The following is a 19338-nucleotide window of genomic DNA, read 5'->3' on the forward strand; positions in this document are numbered from 1 at the left end:
CTGTGTTGGGTCTTCATTGTTGCCTACGGGTTTTCTCTAGTTGCGGCTACTCTGCATTGCGGTGCGTGGGCTTCTCATTGCGGTGCCTTCTCTTGTTGTGGAGCACGGGCTCTGGGCACGCAGGCTCAGTAGTTGTGGTGTGCGGGCTCTAGAGCGCAGGCTCAGTAGTTGTGGTACATGGGCTTAGTTGCTCCATGGCATGTGGGATCTTCCTGGACCAGGGCTCGAACCTGTGTCCCCTGCATTAGGCAGGTGGATTCTTAACCACTGTACTACCAGGGAAGCCCTGAACATTGTTATTCTTTTGAATAATTTCTTAGAATAAATTACCAGGGCTGGAATTACTGGGTAATACTGATTTAAAATTACAGAATATAAACTTAGATTAAAAACATTTGGCAATTGTCACTAAGTTTCAAGTGACAGCTGAAATGCAAGATTAAATATAGTCTTTATAGATAACCTTTTTTGGATACGCTGATCAAAAGCAGTCAAGTTTTTAACATATTTATCAGCAGAGAGAGAGAGATTCAAACTGCTACTTGAGTAAATAAAAGACTGTTTTGTTCTGTTAGTTATTCTGTGCTTTTGAATCCTTCTAGTTATATGGCAGTATAATTTCAATTATTTTATATATGGTATTTATACATTTTTTAAGGTTCTTTTTCTTTTTTTTAATTAAATAATTTATTTACTTTATTTATTTTTGGCTGTGTTGGGTCTTCTTTGCTGTGTGGGCTTTCTCTAGTTGTGGCGAGTGGGGGCTACTCTTCATTGCGATGCACGGGCTTCTCATTATGGTGGCTTCTCTTGTTGTGGAGCCTGGGCTCTAGGCACTCGGGCTTCAGTAGTTGTGGCATGCAGGTTCAGTAGTTGTGGCTCGCAGGCTCTAGAGCACAGGCTCAGTAGTCGTGGCACACTGGTTTAGTTGTTCCACAGCATGTGGGATCTTCCCGGACCAGGGCTCGAACCCGTGTCCCCTGCACTGGCAGGCAGATTCTTAACCACTGAGCCACCAGGGAAGCCCCTATACGTATCTTAATATAATATTTTGTTGAGAAAAATATTAAGGTGGTAAGAGTTATATGGTAAAATTAATATCTATGTCAACATTGAACAGTCATGGTTTCAAATAAAAACTGTTTTTACTAAAAAGTCAATTTTACTACAGTTATGGCAAAACCCAAAACTAATAGGTTAAACAAAAATTAACACGTAGATAGTTCGTTCTTTCAGATATTATTGATGTTTATGTTCTTTAATAAGGACATCTGTTAAAAGTTCTAGGTTTTAATTGCACTTAATAACACTGACTCACTGTATGATTCAATTATGTGCTGGTTTAGTATTTTAGTCCACTATTTTGTTTGATATATTCTTGGGTTTACTATTAGAGTATACATAGTAGGTGCTTAAACTTTAAGTTGAATAAGTAACTAAAGGTAGTTATGGAAGAATCTAGGTAAAAAAGAAGTTAGCTATTCCAGTATTATCTTTTAGAATTGATGCATGCTTTTATGTTTCTGCTAGAGTTAGCTTTGTTGCCTAGGTACTAAGGCTTTTGTTTTTAATTCCTAGGTAACTAATAATTTTAAAATTAGCACAAGGAGGTTTAATTATAAATTCTGTGCACCATGTCTAATAATTACTCAAAAGCAGTAACATTTCATCAGAAGCTGAAGTGAAATATATTTCGCCATGCTTTTATGTACTATTAAAGAAAAATTATTTGGGAAAGGTTTAGGTGAAAACAGCAGTATTACTAATAAAATTTGAAAACTTAAAATTTAGGTAAGGAAATATTTTTGTTAATCATAATAAATATGAAATTTGCTTTTAACCCTTTTAGGGTGTTTATGGGCCAAAAGCATATGTGGCAACCCAAGGACCTTTAGCAAATACAGTAATAGATTTTTGGAGGATGATATGGGAGTACAATGTTGTAGTAAGTATTACATGTAATGACATGACTTTTGAGCCATAATGATATGTTAATCATAGCTAATGTTTATTAAAAAGACAGCAACTGATGGCTAGGATTTCTCATTAAACTTTGACAAACTTGTCGAAATATTTCAAGAATAGGGTGTGATAATACTTTGAATCTTGTCCTGTGTCAGTACTAGTAAGACAACTACCAAATAAGATAGACTGATAGATGAGTGGAGGGAGAACTATGTGATAAAAACAATTATTATGAAATGTTAATAGTAGAGAATAGATGGTGCCTATACAGAGTTTACTGTAAGATTATTTCAACTTCGCTGTATGTTTGAAGTATTACATTATAAAATGTTGGGATGGGTAAGCAAATGTAATAACCTTTATGATCAAAGACAGTTAAATACCTTCAACCTTGATAATTTTATTAAATGTATGTAAATTATTGCTATTTTATTGGGTAAATATCCTGAATGCGTTATTTTAATATTATGTCAAAAGACAGAAATAAGTCTATAAGCTTCAAAAAATTTAATTCAAATCAAATACATCATGTTATTTGAAGCCAATTTAATTTGTTGATATTTAGTTAGTTAGCCCTTTACTTCGAAGGAATGATTTTGATCATTTCTTTAACTCAACCTACTTTTTTTTTTCTGACAGGCCAGGCATACTTCTGCTCAGAATAAAAAATAATTCTTGAAATGTATATTTTATTGAAAAAACAAAATTGTGTTTTAACTGATATATTCTTTATAACTGATATATTCTTTATCTCATCCCACCCCCACTTCTTTTTAGATCATTGTAATGGCCTGTCGTGAATTTGAGATGGGAAGGGTATGTATAACTATTAACACTTAAAATAATTGTGGAGTATTCTTTTTATTACTTCATTTCTAGGGATATATATTCCTGGTCTTTTATTATACTCTTAGCCCTAGTTTTTAAAATAGTTACTTCTTTTCTTTTTTTGTGTTCTGCAGTTGCTTTTATTTCATCAAAAGGAGCCAAATAATCCCCAAGCACATAAACTTTTACATTTTATTAATACATTTAATACATTTTGTACTGTTACTTAGTAGTCTTCAAATATTTAATGGTGGTGTAAGTAGAACACTTTTTATGGATTGAATAAAATTGAGCAATAAAAATGAATTCAGTAATTCTGATTAATTTTCATCAATTTACAACTTGAATATTCTGATTTCTGTCTGCCAATACCACTACATTTTTGTAATGTTATCTCCAAAGAGAAGAAAATTCCTTAATCTGAAATTTTTAACATTGGTAAAAACTCTGTCCACGTGAAATTAGTTTCAAAACCATTGTGATCTCCTGCAGCATCAATTCTTAAGTCTTCATTTTTAAGTGTGGGCTTCTATAAATGTGAGAAACAAATCAAACAACTTATGTGATGATTTGAAGTCTCCTTATATAAAGGTAGTTCATTAGTTCAAGTAAAAAGTCACTTTTAAGTTGTAAAACTTATTATGAAAAATTTCAGTAAAGGATATGTTGCATAAAACAAGATAATACATCTTTCAGTTATGTGAGATGTTATGATGTATAAATCATTGGAAAACTTTATTTTTACTAGTAATTTTTGTCATTCCGCTCAACCATATCATTTACAAATAGTGGAAGTATTAGCAATATTGGACAGAAAATGAACAGTCTAAGATTAGAAAATAAACTGAGAAAGTAATTAAGTAATTGTAATTACAGTACAAACTGTTAAGTAATTATCTGTTTAAGTATCGTCAGTATGTACTTCAGTACCATTACTATTAATCAGTGGTGTTAGGAAATTTAAATTTCACCTTCCTAATTTTTTTACCGTTACTTTTAAGATTTAGGCTTTGTTTCTCTTCATTCTATTAATAGGCTCACACTGTATATCAGTAATAATACTTGAAAACTTAAGTTGTATTGTATGCAGAAATTTTTGAAGCTAATGTTTTTTTGATTCATAGTGTTTAATAGTCAGTTTTGTTGTTTTGTCAGTTAGGGCTATGAATTTATTTGATAACCTTGACTTTGACTTAGAATGTGACCTAATGAAAAGAGCATAGGTAGTAAAATCAAACAGACCTACACTTTACTAGCATTTGGAGCATGGTACATTGAACTGTCCCCTCTGAGCTTCAGCTTCCTCATCTCTGAAACGAATGATAAATTATTATAGATTATGTATATATGATGTTTAACACATTATTTTTGGTATCAATTGTAATTAGTTCATACTTGAAATATAAATACCAATATAATCATTACTCAGTTATTGCTCTTCTGAATGAGGGGCATGTTAGTCACAAGCTTTCATTCTTACTAAGTTAATCTTCTATAAATTTGTTTTCTGTTTCAAGATGTTAAAACTTTACTAGGCAAAACAACAAGAAAAAAAAACCCCTTCAATATAATTTAATTTTATCATTTTCTATAAACTTCTACTGGGAAATGAAGTTTGTGGCTCTAAGGCTTCTAAAATATTAATAGTATTTACTCTAAGCTAAACTGACATACTAGGCAGTTCTACTTTGTTGACCTGAGAGCAGTATTGTCAGCTTACAGTTAATTCTAGCCTATAGGTAACAGGTCCACTTACTATATATGGAACTATGAGAATTTAATAAGAACTGATGTATTTCCCATGCCAAAGGTTTATTTTAAGCTAAATTGTCACTTAAAGGGTTTCATTTTATTGGGTCTTGGTAAAATTGCATCATTTCTTGCATCAGAATCACTGGATCTTCTGTAAAGTTAGGCTTTCATTCACTTACCTAAGTTTCTAAAATGATGGGGCTTGATATTAGAAACCAATGAAAATTGAATATTCTACTATTTCTATACCTGTTTAAAATGGGAAAGTAAAAGGGGAAACTGTTCGATTATACTTCCTAGAATCTCAAAAGTGGATAGTTTAAATAATACATTATTCTTGTATAGCGTTCCACCAGTGGAACATTTGAAATAAACTCTTATTTAGTACTTGAAGCAATCATATAAGATAAGGATTATTATTCCCATTTTTACAGGTAAAGGAACTAAAGGTCAACCAAACAGTAAAATTGCTACTTGCAAAATTCTTCGGATACCAAGTGGAGTGCTCTTTCCACGATGCCACAGATTGTACACTTAACAAGAATTCAGCCAGTTATTATAGAGATTGTCATTTTACAAGCATTAAAACTTGCCTGGCAACTTTTTATACTGAATGGACCTCCTTGTGCCAGGCACTTTTTTTTAAGCAATTTTTCTTTTCTAGAGGAGGATCTTTGGAATCTACTCTATATACCAAGCCGGTAGCAATGAACAGTTTATACACTTATGTTAATAAGGTTCTTATGACTAATAATCTTGGAGAGGTCATGGTAGCCCACCTTTATGGTTAGTTGGGTAAGTCTGAGAGCTCCTAGCTCCTTGCCTATTGATGGCAGTTTTTCTGTTTTCTGGGAAGGAAGAACAACCTGAACGCAAAATATTTGTTAAAGTTCAAGTAAAACAAATGATCAATTATTTACTAACTTTTTTTTGGAAAACAGAAAAAATGTGAGCGCTATTGGCCTTTGTATGGAGAAGACCCTATAACATTCGCACCATTTAAAATTTCTTGTGTAAGTACCTATTTTTATATACATTATTTAATCAGGTAATGAGTATGTTCGACTGATAATTAAATTATAATATGGTATGAACCTGGTTTTATATAAGCCACGCCTTCAATGTTAACGTAAATCTACACTTAATAAACAAACATTAATAATAATGTTTGTTTTTATACTGCTTTTAAACTAAGAAGCTTTGAGAATGACTTTTCAGAAACTTATAATTTCCTTGTACCTTATTTTGTTAATTCTGTGTTATTCTTTGTATATAAGTTGATCATAAGTGTTATGTATCTAAGAATAAACGAATAACTGCTTTGAGTGATCTATTTGAAAAGTGGTATAAAGTATTAGTTTCAAATTCAACAAATAAGAAAGATCCTTGATTACTGAAGTATAGTTTATTATGTTAATCTTTCATATCTATGTTATTCTCCCCAGAATTGTTATAATTATGTACAAAGATGGATGAGCTGTGGAAGTGAATTAAATTCAAGTTCTAAAACTAACAACACAAATCTGAGAAAATGAATTAAAAAAACAGTGAAGGAACAACAAAAAAGAAGTAAAATATAAGCTTTAGAATAGAACCAACAATTTGCTTTGGGTTACACATGAAGGTGTCTTTTTTAATCACTTGAAAGAAATATACTGTCTTATTTACTCAGCTCAAAATACAATGATTAAACATACATGAAAATTAAATAACTTCCCTATATTAGGCATGGTTTTCCAGAGAAACAGAAGCAGTAGGATGTTTATATATAGAGAGAGAGAGGTTTATCATAAGGAATTGGCTCACATGATTATGGAGGCTGGCAAGTACAAAATCTGCAGGGGAGGTTGGGCAAGCTGGAGACCCACGAGGAGCTGATGCTTCAGTTTCACACTGAAGAGCAGCAGCCTGGAGACCGAGAGCTGATACAATAGTTCTAATCCGAAGGTGGGCAGGCTGGGACCCAGGCAAACTGATGTTCGGCTCCAGTCCAAAGACGGTCTGCTGTAGAACCAAGAAGAGCTAATGTTACACATGAAAGCAGTCTCCTGGAGAATTCTCTGACTTGGAGGAGGCTGGTCCTTTTTTTCTATTCAAGCCTTAACTGATTGGATGAGGGCCAGCCACCTTAGAGAGAGCAGTCTGCACTACTCAAAGTCCACGGATTTAAATGTTAATCTCACCCCAAAACTCCCTCACAGGAACACCAAGAATAACGAATGACCAAGTATCTGAGCACACCATGGCCCAGCCAGGTTGACACATAAAATTAACCATTACATTACCCATCTCATAATTGCTTGTTTTTGACTTTGTTTTCCATGGTTAAATGAAATATAATTTCTATGATTTTACTCGTCATTGGTGAATTCAAGTCCTTAATTTTATGACTTATTTGTACTTAGGACTTATGAATTCCTCTGATGCTACCAGAAATTTAGTGCTTTCTAGGTTTATGCAGAAAAGGACTCAGGCTGTTTTACACAGTCTCCTTTATAAATACAGTGTGATTTTTGTAATGTTAACTGTAACTCCTAGTTAAATGGCCTGGATTTAAAGTATAGTCAGTACTCTAAAGTCCTGGTTAGAATTAACTGTTTGTGGATTAAATTTAAAAAATTTAAAAATCCTACTGCATTTCTTATTGTTTGGAATGAATAAAAACCAATACATAACCATATTGTACTCCAGTGAGGGAACACTACCCCCTCACCAGTTCAGAAAGTATTCTACAATATTAAGTCAATGGACAGTCCAGGAAACCTAGTTCTGTGCAGCATGGTTGTGTTGAACATTTGTAAATTTAAATGTAATAAGATAATTGTAATGAATGTCACAGTTCAAGTGACCACATATAGTGATTAATAGTCAACAACAAAACAACTTAAAATTTTTTAACAGTCGGGGATCAGAAATAGTAAACAGCTTATAATAATGAATAGAGAAAAGTAAGAAATAGTTTATAATTTGGAAAAGATGAATTGACTTTTTGGGTTGGTTTTTCAGTTGCACTAAAAGGTAATTTTTAAAAGTCCTCTTGATAAGAGGTTTGATTTGATTCGTAATGGCTGGTTTGATTTGTCAATGATGGAATTAATCCATGCTGAAGAAGCAAAATTTTTCTTTCAAAATGGAAAGTAATTTGTATGGCATGTGGTTGTTTCAGACAACTCAGGATTCGTTATCACTGTTGCAAACAAAAAATCAAATTTATAAGTAGAAAGCAAGGTAGTGAAAATAACCATAGTACGTGACTTGACTATACTTGGCAATCAGAGTTTTTGAGACTGAGACAGGACAGTATCAGGAGCTCTCTTGGTTTGGGGATGAGAAGGAGGGTAAAGTGTTGGTGAACAGTGGGGATTGGGCAGGCTGGAGCTCAGTAGCATGTTGCTGTGTGTAACCACTTAGATCAGATAGCAGCAGCACACTGTCCATGAGTCAGTCTAGCTCATTGCCTGTTTTATGAGTGAAGTTTTATTGGAGTACAACCACACCCATTAATTTATATATTTGCCTATCATAACAGCAACATAAAGTAGACAGAGACTTTATGGCCCACAAAGCCAGAAGTATTTATCTCACCTTTTATAGGTGAGAAAAGGTTAAGTCTTGGACCAATATTTTCATTTGTACTCTGTTATGATGAAAATAAAAACATACTTTCCTCTTAATGTTATTTAAAAAATATATATTTATTCTGGCTGTGCTGGGTCTTAGTTGAGGCACATGGGACCTTCATTGCATCATGCAGGCTTCTTAGTTGTGGTATGCAGACTTCTTAGCTGCAGCATGCATGCGGGATCTAGTTCCCTGACCAGGGATCGAACCCGGGCCCCCTGCATTGGGAGCGTGGAGTCTTACCCATCGGACCACCAGGGAAGTCCCCCTGCAATGTTATTTGAAGAGTTCAAAACAAATTACTATGGTTTAAAAAATTAGAGCAGGAATAATACTGAATTTTTTTAAATTAATAAAGCAGCATACCCTGTTGTTCTTGACAATTGCTGTCCTACCCTGTCTGTAGTTTTAATTAAAAAAGCAAAAAGAATAGTTAGCTTTCTAATATATTGACAAATGATAGTAAGAGACTTTTAAAGTGATTATGTTGTCATCAACCAAAATAATAATTTGGGATTTTGTGAGTGCATCCTTTTCCTTCCACATTAGGAATCCAGTTAATTCAGAGTTGAGTGTTAGGTAGAGAAAATCAAGCTTAATGGAAAGATAAAATGGTTGAAGATGTTTGTAGGTACTAAGGAGTGACATTTTGTTTGTAGGTGTTATTTCTGTTCCATGATTCTGGGGATGGTTGTCACTCTGCAAATATTTTGTTGGATGATAGACTCCTAGCTAAGTAATTGGTTAACAGACACTGCTGTTTATTTATTTATAAATAAATAAATAAATAAATAAATAAATAAATAAATAAATCCTAGATAAACAAATTGATGACTTCTAGAATTGTTGTTTTTATAATTATCAGGCATACCTGGAATTTTAAAGATTAATTGCATATTGTGGACTTTAAATATGAGATTATTGTTTGTTTTAGTGTGTATGTTTTTGTTTTAATGTTCTACTCACTCACAATCGTTTCCCTTTACTTAGGAAGCTGAACAAGCAAGAACAGACTACTTCATTAGGACACTCTTACTTGAATTTCAAAATGTAAGTATTTTCCATTTAGAGATAGTTTCTAAGGATAGTTTTTAAAGAGAGGATATATATAAATAGTATACCATCTTACCTTACATAGTTAAGGAGGTTTGTTGATTTTTTTATTTATATAGTTACATTTACATTAGTTACATTTTGAGCCTTATGTTTTATCAATTAAAGTTAATATAATTACTTAGAACAACTTTCCCTAAAATAAATTTACTGTATTTGGAATAGTTGGTTTCTCTGCTGCAAATATTTTTCCTCTATTGCAGTAAACAGATTATAGTATTATTTACATAATTATTACCCACTTTTACTAGTTTACAATTTTTTAGAAAGAGACAAGCCGCTATTAACGCTAAGTCTTCATTTAGATATAACTTGTTTTCACTGGAGGCCCATGACTTCAGTTTCAGAGCTATATAAAGTGATAATTTCTCCAGGAAGGAATCAAAGAAAAATCTGATAGACATTAGAGAATGCCTATCAATTCTAACTCGATTTTTCTGTTTTTATTATCTTAAATTTTAAATCACTATAAGTAATTAAGCTTGGCCATGACGCTCATCATTCTTCCCCAAACAGTGCATTGTAAGCATACTTAACAACTCCTTCCTGTTTATAAGTAGACATGGTTCCAGTACTCTTAGCAACCCCTGACCTGACTAATCATTTCCCTTTAATTGAGTCAATTATTACCATTTGGCTGCTATTTTTTAATCTATAATATTAATTATAGATACCTTACTGAATTTCAGTATTGTATCAGGCATTTCAATCCTCCTAGCTTCATAGTGGTAGGTACTGTTATCTCTGTTGCCCATAGATGAAGATAAGGAATCTTTGAGAAGTTAGGTAGCTTACCTGAAGTTATTCAGTTAGTGGCAGTAGTAGAATTTGAATACAGTTTTACCTGAATTCCAAGTGGTGCTCTTTCTATTAAACACCAGAATAGCCATTCTCAAAACATTCTGATGTCATGACTCTTACATTCTTAAAAACCGTTGAAGATTCCAAAGAGCTCTTGTTTCTGTGGGTTATATCTTTTAATATTTACTATATTTGAAATTAAAACTGAGAAGTTTTTTTAAAAGCATGAATATACAAGCAGACATTCCATTACCTTTCCAAGTGATGACATCATCCTAAATCATATAGCCTTGAGAAGACTCTGCTGGACACTCATGAGAGAATGAGAATGAAAATGGCAAATAACACCTTAGTATTATTATAAAAATAGTGTGAAACTCACAGATCCCTTGAAAGGGTAGGGAGATGGGTGGCAGCCCACACCATAATTTGAGTAGGTTTGGGTTTGGACAAGTTCGTTTCTAATTTTCTTTTTGGTTTAAGTAGTCTATTAGTCTTCTGATTACAATAGATTCTAAAACAATGCTTATAGTATATTGTTCATCCATTTAATACTGTAGATTAATTAAGTAGTATACATAGTATAATGGTTAAAGTGTAGGTTTAGGAAGTAAGACTGCCTGCTTTCAGATCCCATATCTGTCACTTGCTGTGAAACATTGTGCATGTTATTCTTTCTGTCTCAATTTCCTTACCTATAAAATGAGGATAGTATTAACAATACCTTCCCCATGGTGTTACATGGGGATTAAGTAAATTGTTACATGTGAAGCCCTTAGATCAATTCTTTATACGTGATAAATGTAGGCTGTCTCTTTTTAAGGAAGTGCTAAATATGAATTACATCTCTTAGAAATGGCAGTAAAGTGAGATTTGCAGCTTTTCTGTATGCTTTAAAATTTGCAAGTGTATTTTCATAATGGCTGAATTTCTGTTATTCTTGAAGGAATCTCGTAGGCTATATCAGTTTCATTATGTGAACTGGCCAGACCATGATGTTCCCTCATCATTTGATTCTATTCTGGACATGATAAGCTTAATGAGGAAATACCAAGAACATGAAGATGTGCCTATTTGTATTCATTGCAGGTACAGAAGAATTTTCTAAATATTTAAATACTTTGAAATATAGGTGGCATTATAATATGGGTAATGTATGATATTTTGAAACCTAAATTTTGGAATTTCATTAGATAGGTCATTATATGGGTTTCCAAATAGTAAAAGCTATTTGAATCCTGAGGCAGCTTTTCTTCTCTTAATTTTTATTTTACGTTCAATGCTTCTAAAAAATTTAAAACCATAGTACTTATAAAACTACAGTTTATCTTTTTAAGTGGCTTATATCTCATTCACATTTGTTATAAAAAGCATCAATAAATGAAAATTTTTCAGACTCAGAGATTTACTGGTTAATTAAGTAGTTAAAAGATATTAGTGGAGATGGAACACCAAAGATAGTTTTCTTAGCCATTGGTTGGATTGTGATGCCTTATATTAGTGAAGTGAAAGGGCTTCTTTTTATTTATGGGCCAGAAAGGTGGCTTGCTGATGGAGATGTGGGAATAAGTTAACAATCTGGTTAATTAAAATTATTTTTCTGTAGTTAATTCTGTGGTTAGTTGACTTTTTAATTAAGTAGTTAACTGGTTAAAAAGATCTATTTAATTATAGAATTAAAAGATAAAGAAATTGCTTTGGCTTAACTTCTTTACAAGTTAGTTGAAATTATTTCCTGTTCTATTAATATTGTCCAGTCAGTGTACATAGTTCATAAATCCAATTTGATAGGAAGATTTTCCTTTAAAAAATAAATTGATCATTTAATAGTTTTGAACCAAAATAGTATGGTAACTGTAGTGACTTAGATAGCACAAACATAAAAGGAAGGAGTCACTCACAATCCCACTAGAGATGACCACTGTTAAAATTTTAGTGTATGTGCTTTCAATGTGTGTATAGTATTTTTTTTTAAGAATGTTTCCCCATTTCATATATTATGTACATCTTTCTAAGTCATATAAATTTTCTTCTGGAATACATTATGACTGCACTGTATTTTATATTTAACCTCCATTTCTTGGCATTTCATTTATTACCCCATTCATTTTCAGCTATTTTAAACAACAATTTAAATATCCAGTGGCCAATCTTACGGTGAAATCGTTGAACGCATCTGTAATTCATTAGAATAGATATCTAAAAGTGGGATTTCTAAGTTAAAGGACATGAACCTTTTCATACCTTTAGTATATATTTAAAAATTTGTTATCCATAAATTCGCTGCTCATTATAATTAAGCATACCACTGCTGGTTTGTTTGTGGGAATGCCCATTTCCCCGTATTTTCCCCAATACTTTTATCTTTTTGTTTCAGTGTCAGTGTGACAGGCAAGCTTTTTTTTTTCTTGGTCATTTATATTCTTTTGTGAATTGCTTGTTTGTTTACTTTGCCAGTGATTTTCATCTCAGTAATTGTACGTTATGAATTCTTTATATATCTTTATATGTTGAAGATGTTAATGTGTAGTCATGTTGTAAGTGCTCTGGTTTTTCATGGTTTTTATTCTGCCTGTGTTTTACCATACATAATTGTGAATATCTTCATTAACGACTTGTGTACATTGACATATGCTTAGAAAGTCCTCCCCTAACACAGTAGTGCGTAAAAATACACTTGTAGGTTTTTTTAAACATTGTATTTTTAATGCATCTGGAATATTTCTGTGATTAAGATAAAGGGTAAGAATCTAATTTTTGCTTTAACTTTCCCTGTACTATTTATTGAATGGTCTAGTCTTTCCGCTTTAATTGGAGAATCCACCATTATGTAATAAATACTTGAATATACTCAAATCTGTTTCTGGATTTTCTGTTGTGTTCATTGATCTGGTTTTCTGTGTCTCTGTAATATCACACTTTTAACCATCAAGTTTTAAATATATATCATTTAGCCCTAGTAACTGTTAACTCCAAAATTTTAGAAACATTCTGATGTGTGGAATTGACAAATATGTCAGTGGTTTAAAATTAATATTATTAATGTTTATTGTTAAGACCTTTTTAAAAACCATACTAAGTTGCTTATACTGTACTTTATCAGGAATTCTTAGATTACATGTTTAACAAACTACTGTTACTTCTGAAAGTTTCAAAATACACATTAAAGTGCTGCCCAACTTTTTTTCTGCCTAAAATTATTCTAGTGATGTCAATAACATCTTTAATTACTCATAGTGATTCTCAATCCTTAAGTGCATATGCCTCCCTCTAGCTGAAAATCAGTTGCTTTAAAGTATTTCTGTCATATTTTAAAATAACTAACCTGTTGTATTTTACTTTACATTCTCCAGGTTCTATTAGTTCTTCAGGAGATTAGAGAGCATTAGTGGCTTTTGTTTCTTTGGTGAAATCACTGCTGGTGTTCAAACCAGTTTCTAGGGCTTGTAGCATTCTTCGTCTTTCCTGTACCTTTTGCAATTGAAATGATGTAGTTTTCTCCTCTACTCTAAAGCACCAGAGCCATCTAGAACATAGTATAAATTTATATCTGCAAGGTATTTTGTTAGCTAGACAAGGTTTTCTGAGGTAGACAGACTTTCAAAGTGAAGGCTTCTAGGTATTCTGTGAGTTACTTTTGGAAGTTCCTTAAATTAAATGAAAACAAGATATAAATCTTAATGTTAAGGATGTTTGCCATGCACACTCTTTAAGTTGTAGTTTGCTTACTAAATAAGTAGAATTTTGTCAGATTTCTTAAATGATTTTTTGCTTCTGAATAGTAACATGTCCACCCACATGTATTTAACGGTTCTTTTATCACAAAAATCAAATTGTTTTTTCAAATTTTATATCTATAGCGCAGGCTGTGGAAGAACAGGTGCCATTTGTGCCATAGATTATACGTGGAATTTACTAAAAGCTGGGGTAAGAATAATTTTTATGTATCATTATATCTAGTTGATCTGTTATGATTTTCAAACTTGATAATTAATTGCAGTAAATTATAGCATATGTTTTGTTATACATATGTTACTTTTTTAGAAGTGGCTTTGCTACGTAAGAGATAAAGGCAGTGAAAGGTATAAATGATGCATATTACCTTGAGGTAATACACTGGGCAGCAAGATAAACATATTGTCATCCATTTGTTCTGGATGAATTAATACCTACATTAGGCCTGTAAACTCTGCATTGACTTTTCCAAATACAGCACTCTTGTTGCCTTTTATATTTATTCTATGTATAAGTATAATCAATTCAGTAAATATTTATGCCTAACTGGAAACATTATATAGTATGGTGGTTAAGAATGCTAATAACTGCAGCCAGACTTCCCAGATTAAAACTCTGGCTCTCTCATTTACTAGCTGTGGGATCTTGGTGGATTTACTTAATCTCATTGTGCCACAATTTCTTTATCTGAAAATGGGAATCATGATGTTAACAACTCAAAGAATTAAATAAGTTCTTAAGAAAGTTTGTAAAGTTCCTCAGTACTATGTGTGACGTGTAGCAAGTGCTAAATTGAGTGTTCGTTTCTCTTACTATCCCTGGTATTATTGTTGCTGCCAGTACTGTTTCCAAGAAATTGGGTTTAATACTATGGAGAATATAAAGACATAGCCCTCATTACAGATTTGAAAAGCACAAGTCTCCTCATTGTATGTGGATTTGGTTTATTTGCTGGTTCTATCGTATGTTTATTTTCTATACATTAGGGAGAAGCTTTTATTCTTCATAGCTTTATAGTTTCTATGAATTTGTCAATCTGTCATATAAAATAGAAATAATAAAGTATTTAGTTTCTTTTTCCTTCTTTCTTCCTTCTATTCTTTTTTTCCCTGCCTTCGTTCCATTTTTCACTTTTGCTTAAGGAATATTTAATTGTTTTTAAAATTTATTTTATTTATTTACTTTTGGCTTCATTGGGTCTTCATCGCTGCACGTGGGCTTTCTCTAGTTGCAGTGAGTGGGGGCTCCTCTGCATCGCAGTGCGCAGGCTTCTCACTGCAGTGGCTTCTCTTGTTGCAGAGCACGGGCTCTAGGCGCGCGGGCTTCAGTAGTTGTGGTTTGTGGGCTCTAGAGCACAGGCTCAGTAGTTGTGGTTTGCGGGCTCTAGAGTTCGGGCTCAGTAGTTGTGGTGCACGGGCTTAGTCGCTGTGTGGCATGTGGGATCTTCCTGGACCAGGGCTCGAACCCGTGTCCCCTGCATTGGCAGGCGGCCTCCCAACCACTGTGCCACCAGGGAAGCCCCAGAGTATTTAAATTTTAAACAGTTTTTCAAAAAGCCCTCTGTTAAATTTTATTTTTGTATTCCCCCTAAACAAATCATCTTCTAACACTCGTATGAAAAATTTTAAGTGAATAAAAATGCTAGATTTTAACACATTTTAACACAAAAGTCAAAGATTAAAATTGGGGGGGCTTCCCTGGTGGTGCAGTGGTTGAGAGTCCGCCTGCCGATGCAGGGGACACCGGTTTGTGCCCCGGTCCGGGAAGATCCCACATGCCGCGGAGCGGCTGGGCCCATGAGCCATGGCCGCTGAGCCTGCGCGTCTGGAGCCTGTGCTCCACAACGGGAGAGGCCACAACAGTGAGAGGCCTGCGTACCACAAAAAAAAAAAAAATTGGGGTGGGAAGAGGCATTTGGTTGAATACTAGCAAACAAACATCTTGTCATTTCAAAAGTTGTGTATTTTGAACACAGTCCCCATTTGATTGAGTTTGACATAACATAAATATAATCTTAAGCCTTAGTTTAGGAAATGATATAAAAATCTTCTGGTGTATATAAAGACTCCCAAGCAGTGAATCTGGAAATCATGTTTAACTCTTCTGTCTTCTTTATCACTCCAAAATATTCTTGTTGATCACCAAGTTCTAGTAATTCTGCCTCAGAAATGTGCCTTAAATCTACCTTTCTGTTTTTTTGGACTGCTTCAGTAAGCCTCCACCAGTTTCTCCCCTTTTTACTCTGTCATCTTCCCTGCTACAAAAGTTACCTGAATATCAGATCTGCTCATGTCATGGTTGCCTATTGCAGTAGTTATAATTCCAGATGTACAAATGAATTGTCTAGGATGTTTCACAGTCTCCAGAGATGTAGCTCTCTTAGCTGGTCATTATGTAGCCAGCCCAGGAAACACTGGCCTATAGAATGAGTTCACACTCTATTATGTTTGCAGTCTGATGCCAAGTAGCCTCATCTTTTCTCCTCCTTTGAATTGCTCTCCTTCTTTCAGTCTTTTAGTCAGTTTTATCTACATCAAGCTTCTCAATTCCCCAAATAGATTATACATTTAATCTGCCATGCTTATGTATATTTCACTTTTCACTCACACACCAGAGTTAGTCACAGCATGTTTATTCCCACTGTACTGCAACCATACATTGGCTGGACATTTATTTGTTCATGTATCTAGCTCACTAGCTTGAGTGCTGAGTGTCAAGATTAGTTCTTGACTAAGCACAGTCTCTGATGCATGATAGATAGTGCTCAATAAATTTTCAGTTACCCAGCACGTATATAAGGTCTGTGTGAAAAGCTGAGTTGAAGACTATTTTACTGTTTTTTCTGAACAGTTGTCCACAGTTCATGTTTTAAATTCTTTGTTTTAGAAAATACCAGAGGAATTTAATGTTTTCAACTTAATACAAGAAATGAGAACACAGAGGCATTCTGCAGTACAAACTAAGGTATAGTTTTTTGTTTCACTTTATAAACTGTATTTTTATAAATGCCTTCTTATTTTTTTTAATGTATTTCCCCTTGTTTATCATTTCATCTCCCTAATAGGAGCAGTATGAGCTTGTTCATAGAGCTATCGCCCAACTGTTTGAAAAACAGCTACAACTATATGAAATTCATGGAGCCCAGAAAATTGCTGATGGAGTGGTAGGTATTCTTCACCTATTAATTTTAGAAAACTTTTAACCAAGATGTGATATTTAGCTTTTTAATTGCCATCTTGTGTTTTATCTGAGAATATCCGTTACAGTTATTATTTTTATTTAACTTTGATTTTTTAACTCCTTTCCTTCTTCCTCTTTGAATCTCTATTGTGATGGATATATAATGACTCCACTACAAGTTAAATAATATTCTAAGTAAAATATAGTTATGAATGTAGATCTCAGTCAGAAGTTATATAATTCAATATTGTTTCAAGCGTAAATTACTTTTAACAAATTAACTGCATTTTTCTCTCTCCCCTTCCATCCAACCAAAGTAATTCTAAGTTGATTCTACATGAATTTTGTTTTGTTCTTGGTCATGATGATATAAAGCTTTGTCATTATTTTGTACATGCTTTTTAATCATGTAGAAATACAGGACCATAATTAGGTCCCTTTGGGTCTTGTTTTAGTTCACTGTCATTTTAGCATTAGAATTTATTGGATATTCAAACTTTTGACCTGACAAAAATACTCTTTTCTCACAGTGTTCTCATTTCTGCCTCTTTTTAAAGTATTTCTCTTATTTCCTCTATATATCGTCTTATCCTTGAAGGTATCAGGCTGTTTTTTTGGATGAATTTCTTTACATCTTTATTATTGAATCTAAGATGACTATCGCATGATAAACCAATTTAGCCTCAATAACTGAAGTAAAATGAGGAAATTAGTGGCAAAATTTATAACCACTGTTTTCCTTTTTCCCCTTTGTATGGTTTTGGTAATTTGCAAGAGTATTTGAAATTTCTTGGTGTTACAAATGAGAGATTTGTTAACCAAATGCTTACCTCAGTGTGTTAAAATAATCTAATATTAATCCATGGGTTTTGGGGACAGTGTATTTCCTTTATTAGACAGGTGATAGTTTCAGATTTTTAAGATTCATATATGTGACCTCATTCTTATTTCCTTTGCTAACATAGAAATCATTTTGCAACTATGCCTCATATATTATGATCTCTCTTTTCCCTTTAGTTTAACTAAAGCCTGTTATAACCTGTGCTCAATGAAGCCAAATATTTTATAATATAGAATGCTTATATATTACTGTGTATAATTTTATCTAAATTGAGACTCCTTTAATATTTAAAAAAGCTAAATAGGCTACTTTTTCTTTAACCTTTAATTGAAAAATATTTCTGTTTTTTTCCATAAATGCAATATTAATTTCAAAGTTAAGGTTTTTATACTTCAGAGTTATACCATTTCCTTATTTCTAGAAGTGAAAAAAATTTTTTAATGTATAGAAAAATTTTTTTCTTTTTTTAATTAATTTTTATTGGAGTATACTTGCTTTACAATGTTGTGTTTCTGCTGTACAGCAAAGTGAATCAGCTAGAAAAAATTTTAATTAATTAATTTTTATTGAGATATAATTGACATGTAACATGTTACTTTCAGGTGTACAACATAGTGATTCAATATTTGCATATATTGTGCAGTTATCACTACAGTAAGTCTAGTTAACATCCATCATCATACATAGTTACAGAATTTTTTTTTTCTTGTGGGGAGAACTTTTAAGATTTACTCTCTTAGGAATCTTCAAATATAAAATACAGTATTATTAGCTATAGTCACCAAACTGTACATTATAGCCTGTGACTTACTTATTTTATAACTGGAAGTTTGCAACTTTTGACCCTGTTTCACCCACTTTGGGCGCCACCACCAACACCACTTCGGCAAGCACCAATGTGTTCTGTGTATCTACGAGTTCCGTTTTTTGTTTTTTGATTCCACATATGAGTTCATACAGCATTTGTCTTTTCTCTGACTTAGTTCACTTGATGTAATGCCCTCAAGTTCCATTCATGTTGTTGTAAATGGCAAGGTTTTATTCTTTTTTATGGCTGAATAATATTCGTGTGTGTACACACTACATTTTCTTTTTTTTTTAATACCACATTTTCTTTATCTGTTCATCAGTGCACAGTTAGGTTGTAAATGATGCTGCAGTGAACATGGGGGTACATGTATCTTTAGTTAGTGTTTTTTATCTTTAGTTAGAGTTAGTGTTTTTGTTTTCTTCAGATAAATATGCATAAATGGAATTGCTGGATCATATGGTAGTTCTATTTTTAATTTTTTGAGGAACCTCCATGCTGTTTTGTATAGTGGCTGCACCAGTTTGCATTTCCACCAACAATAGACAAAGGTTCCCTTTTCTTTACATCCTCTTCAACACTTTTTTCTTGTCTTTTTGATAATAGCCATTTTGACAGGTGTGAGGTCTCATTGTGGTTTTGATTTGCATTTCGCTGAAGGCTAGTAATGTTGAGCACCTTTTCATGTTCCTGT

At 33.0% G+C, this 19338-nt stretch overlaps 1 protein-coding gene and 1 long non-coding RNA gene across 4 annotated transcripts in view; one reads left to right on the forward strand and one right to left on the reverse strand.

Moving 5' to 3' along the window:
* PTPN12 (protein tyrosine phosphatase non-receptor type 12) overlaps positions 1 to 19338 on the forward strand; it is an 86198-nt gene that overhangs the window by 41807 nt on the left and 25053 nt on the right. For 2 of the 3 annotated variants that reach the window (XM_024738079.1, XM_024738080.1), the window contains 8 exons: positions 1850 to 1945; positions 2743 to 2781; positions 5487 to 5558; positions 9157 to 9216; positions 11027 to 11169; positions 13941 to 14007; positions 16702 to 16779; positions 16880 to 16978. In XM_024738079.1, the coding sequence (XP_024593847.1) occupies positions 1850 to 1945; positions 2743 to 2781; positions 5487 to 5558; positions 9157 to 9216; positions 11027 to 11169; positions 13941 to 14007; positions 16702 to 16779; positions 16880 to 16978 (654 nt within the window). The remainder of the gene's footprint in view (positions 1 to 1849; positions 1946 to 2742; positions 2782 to 5486; positions 5559 to 9156; positions 9217 to 11026; positions 11170 to 13940; positions 14008 to 16701; positions 16780 to 16879; positions 16979 to 19338) is intronic. The other variant, XM_024738081.1, reaches the window with a different exon arrangement.
* Positions 5936 to 19338, reverse strand: part of LOC112395037 (uncharacterized) — an 82658-nt gene continuing 69255 nt past the window's right edge. Inside the window, exon 3 of the long non-coding RNA XR_003002285.1 lies at positions 5936 to 6549. This is a non-coding gene — a long non-coding RNA (uncharacterized LOC112395037). The remainder of the gene's footprint in view (positions 6550 to 19338) is intronic.

This window comes from Neophocaena asiaeorientalis, unplaced genomic scaffold (assembly GCF_003031525.2).
Source record: "Neophocaena asiaeorientalis asiaeorientalis breed wild unplaced genomic scaffold, Neophocaena_asiaeorientalis_V1.1 scaffold170, whole genome shotgun sequence".
Taxonomy (NCBI): domain Eukaryota; kingdom Metazoa; phylum Chordata; class Mammalia; order Artiodactyla; family Phocoenidae; genus Neophocaena; species Neophocaena asiaeorientalis.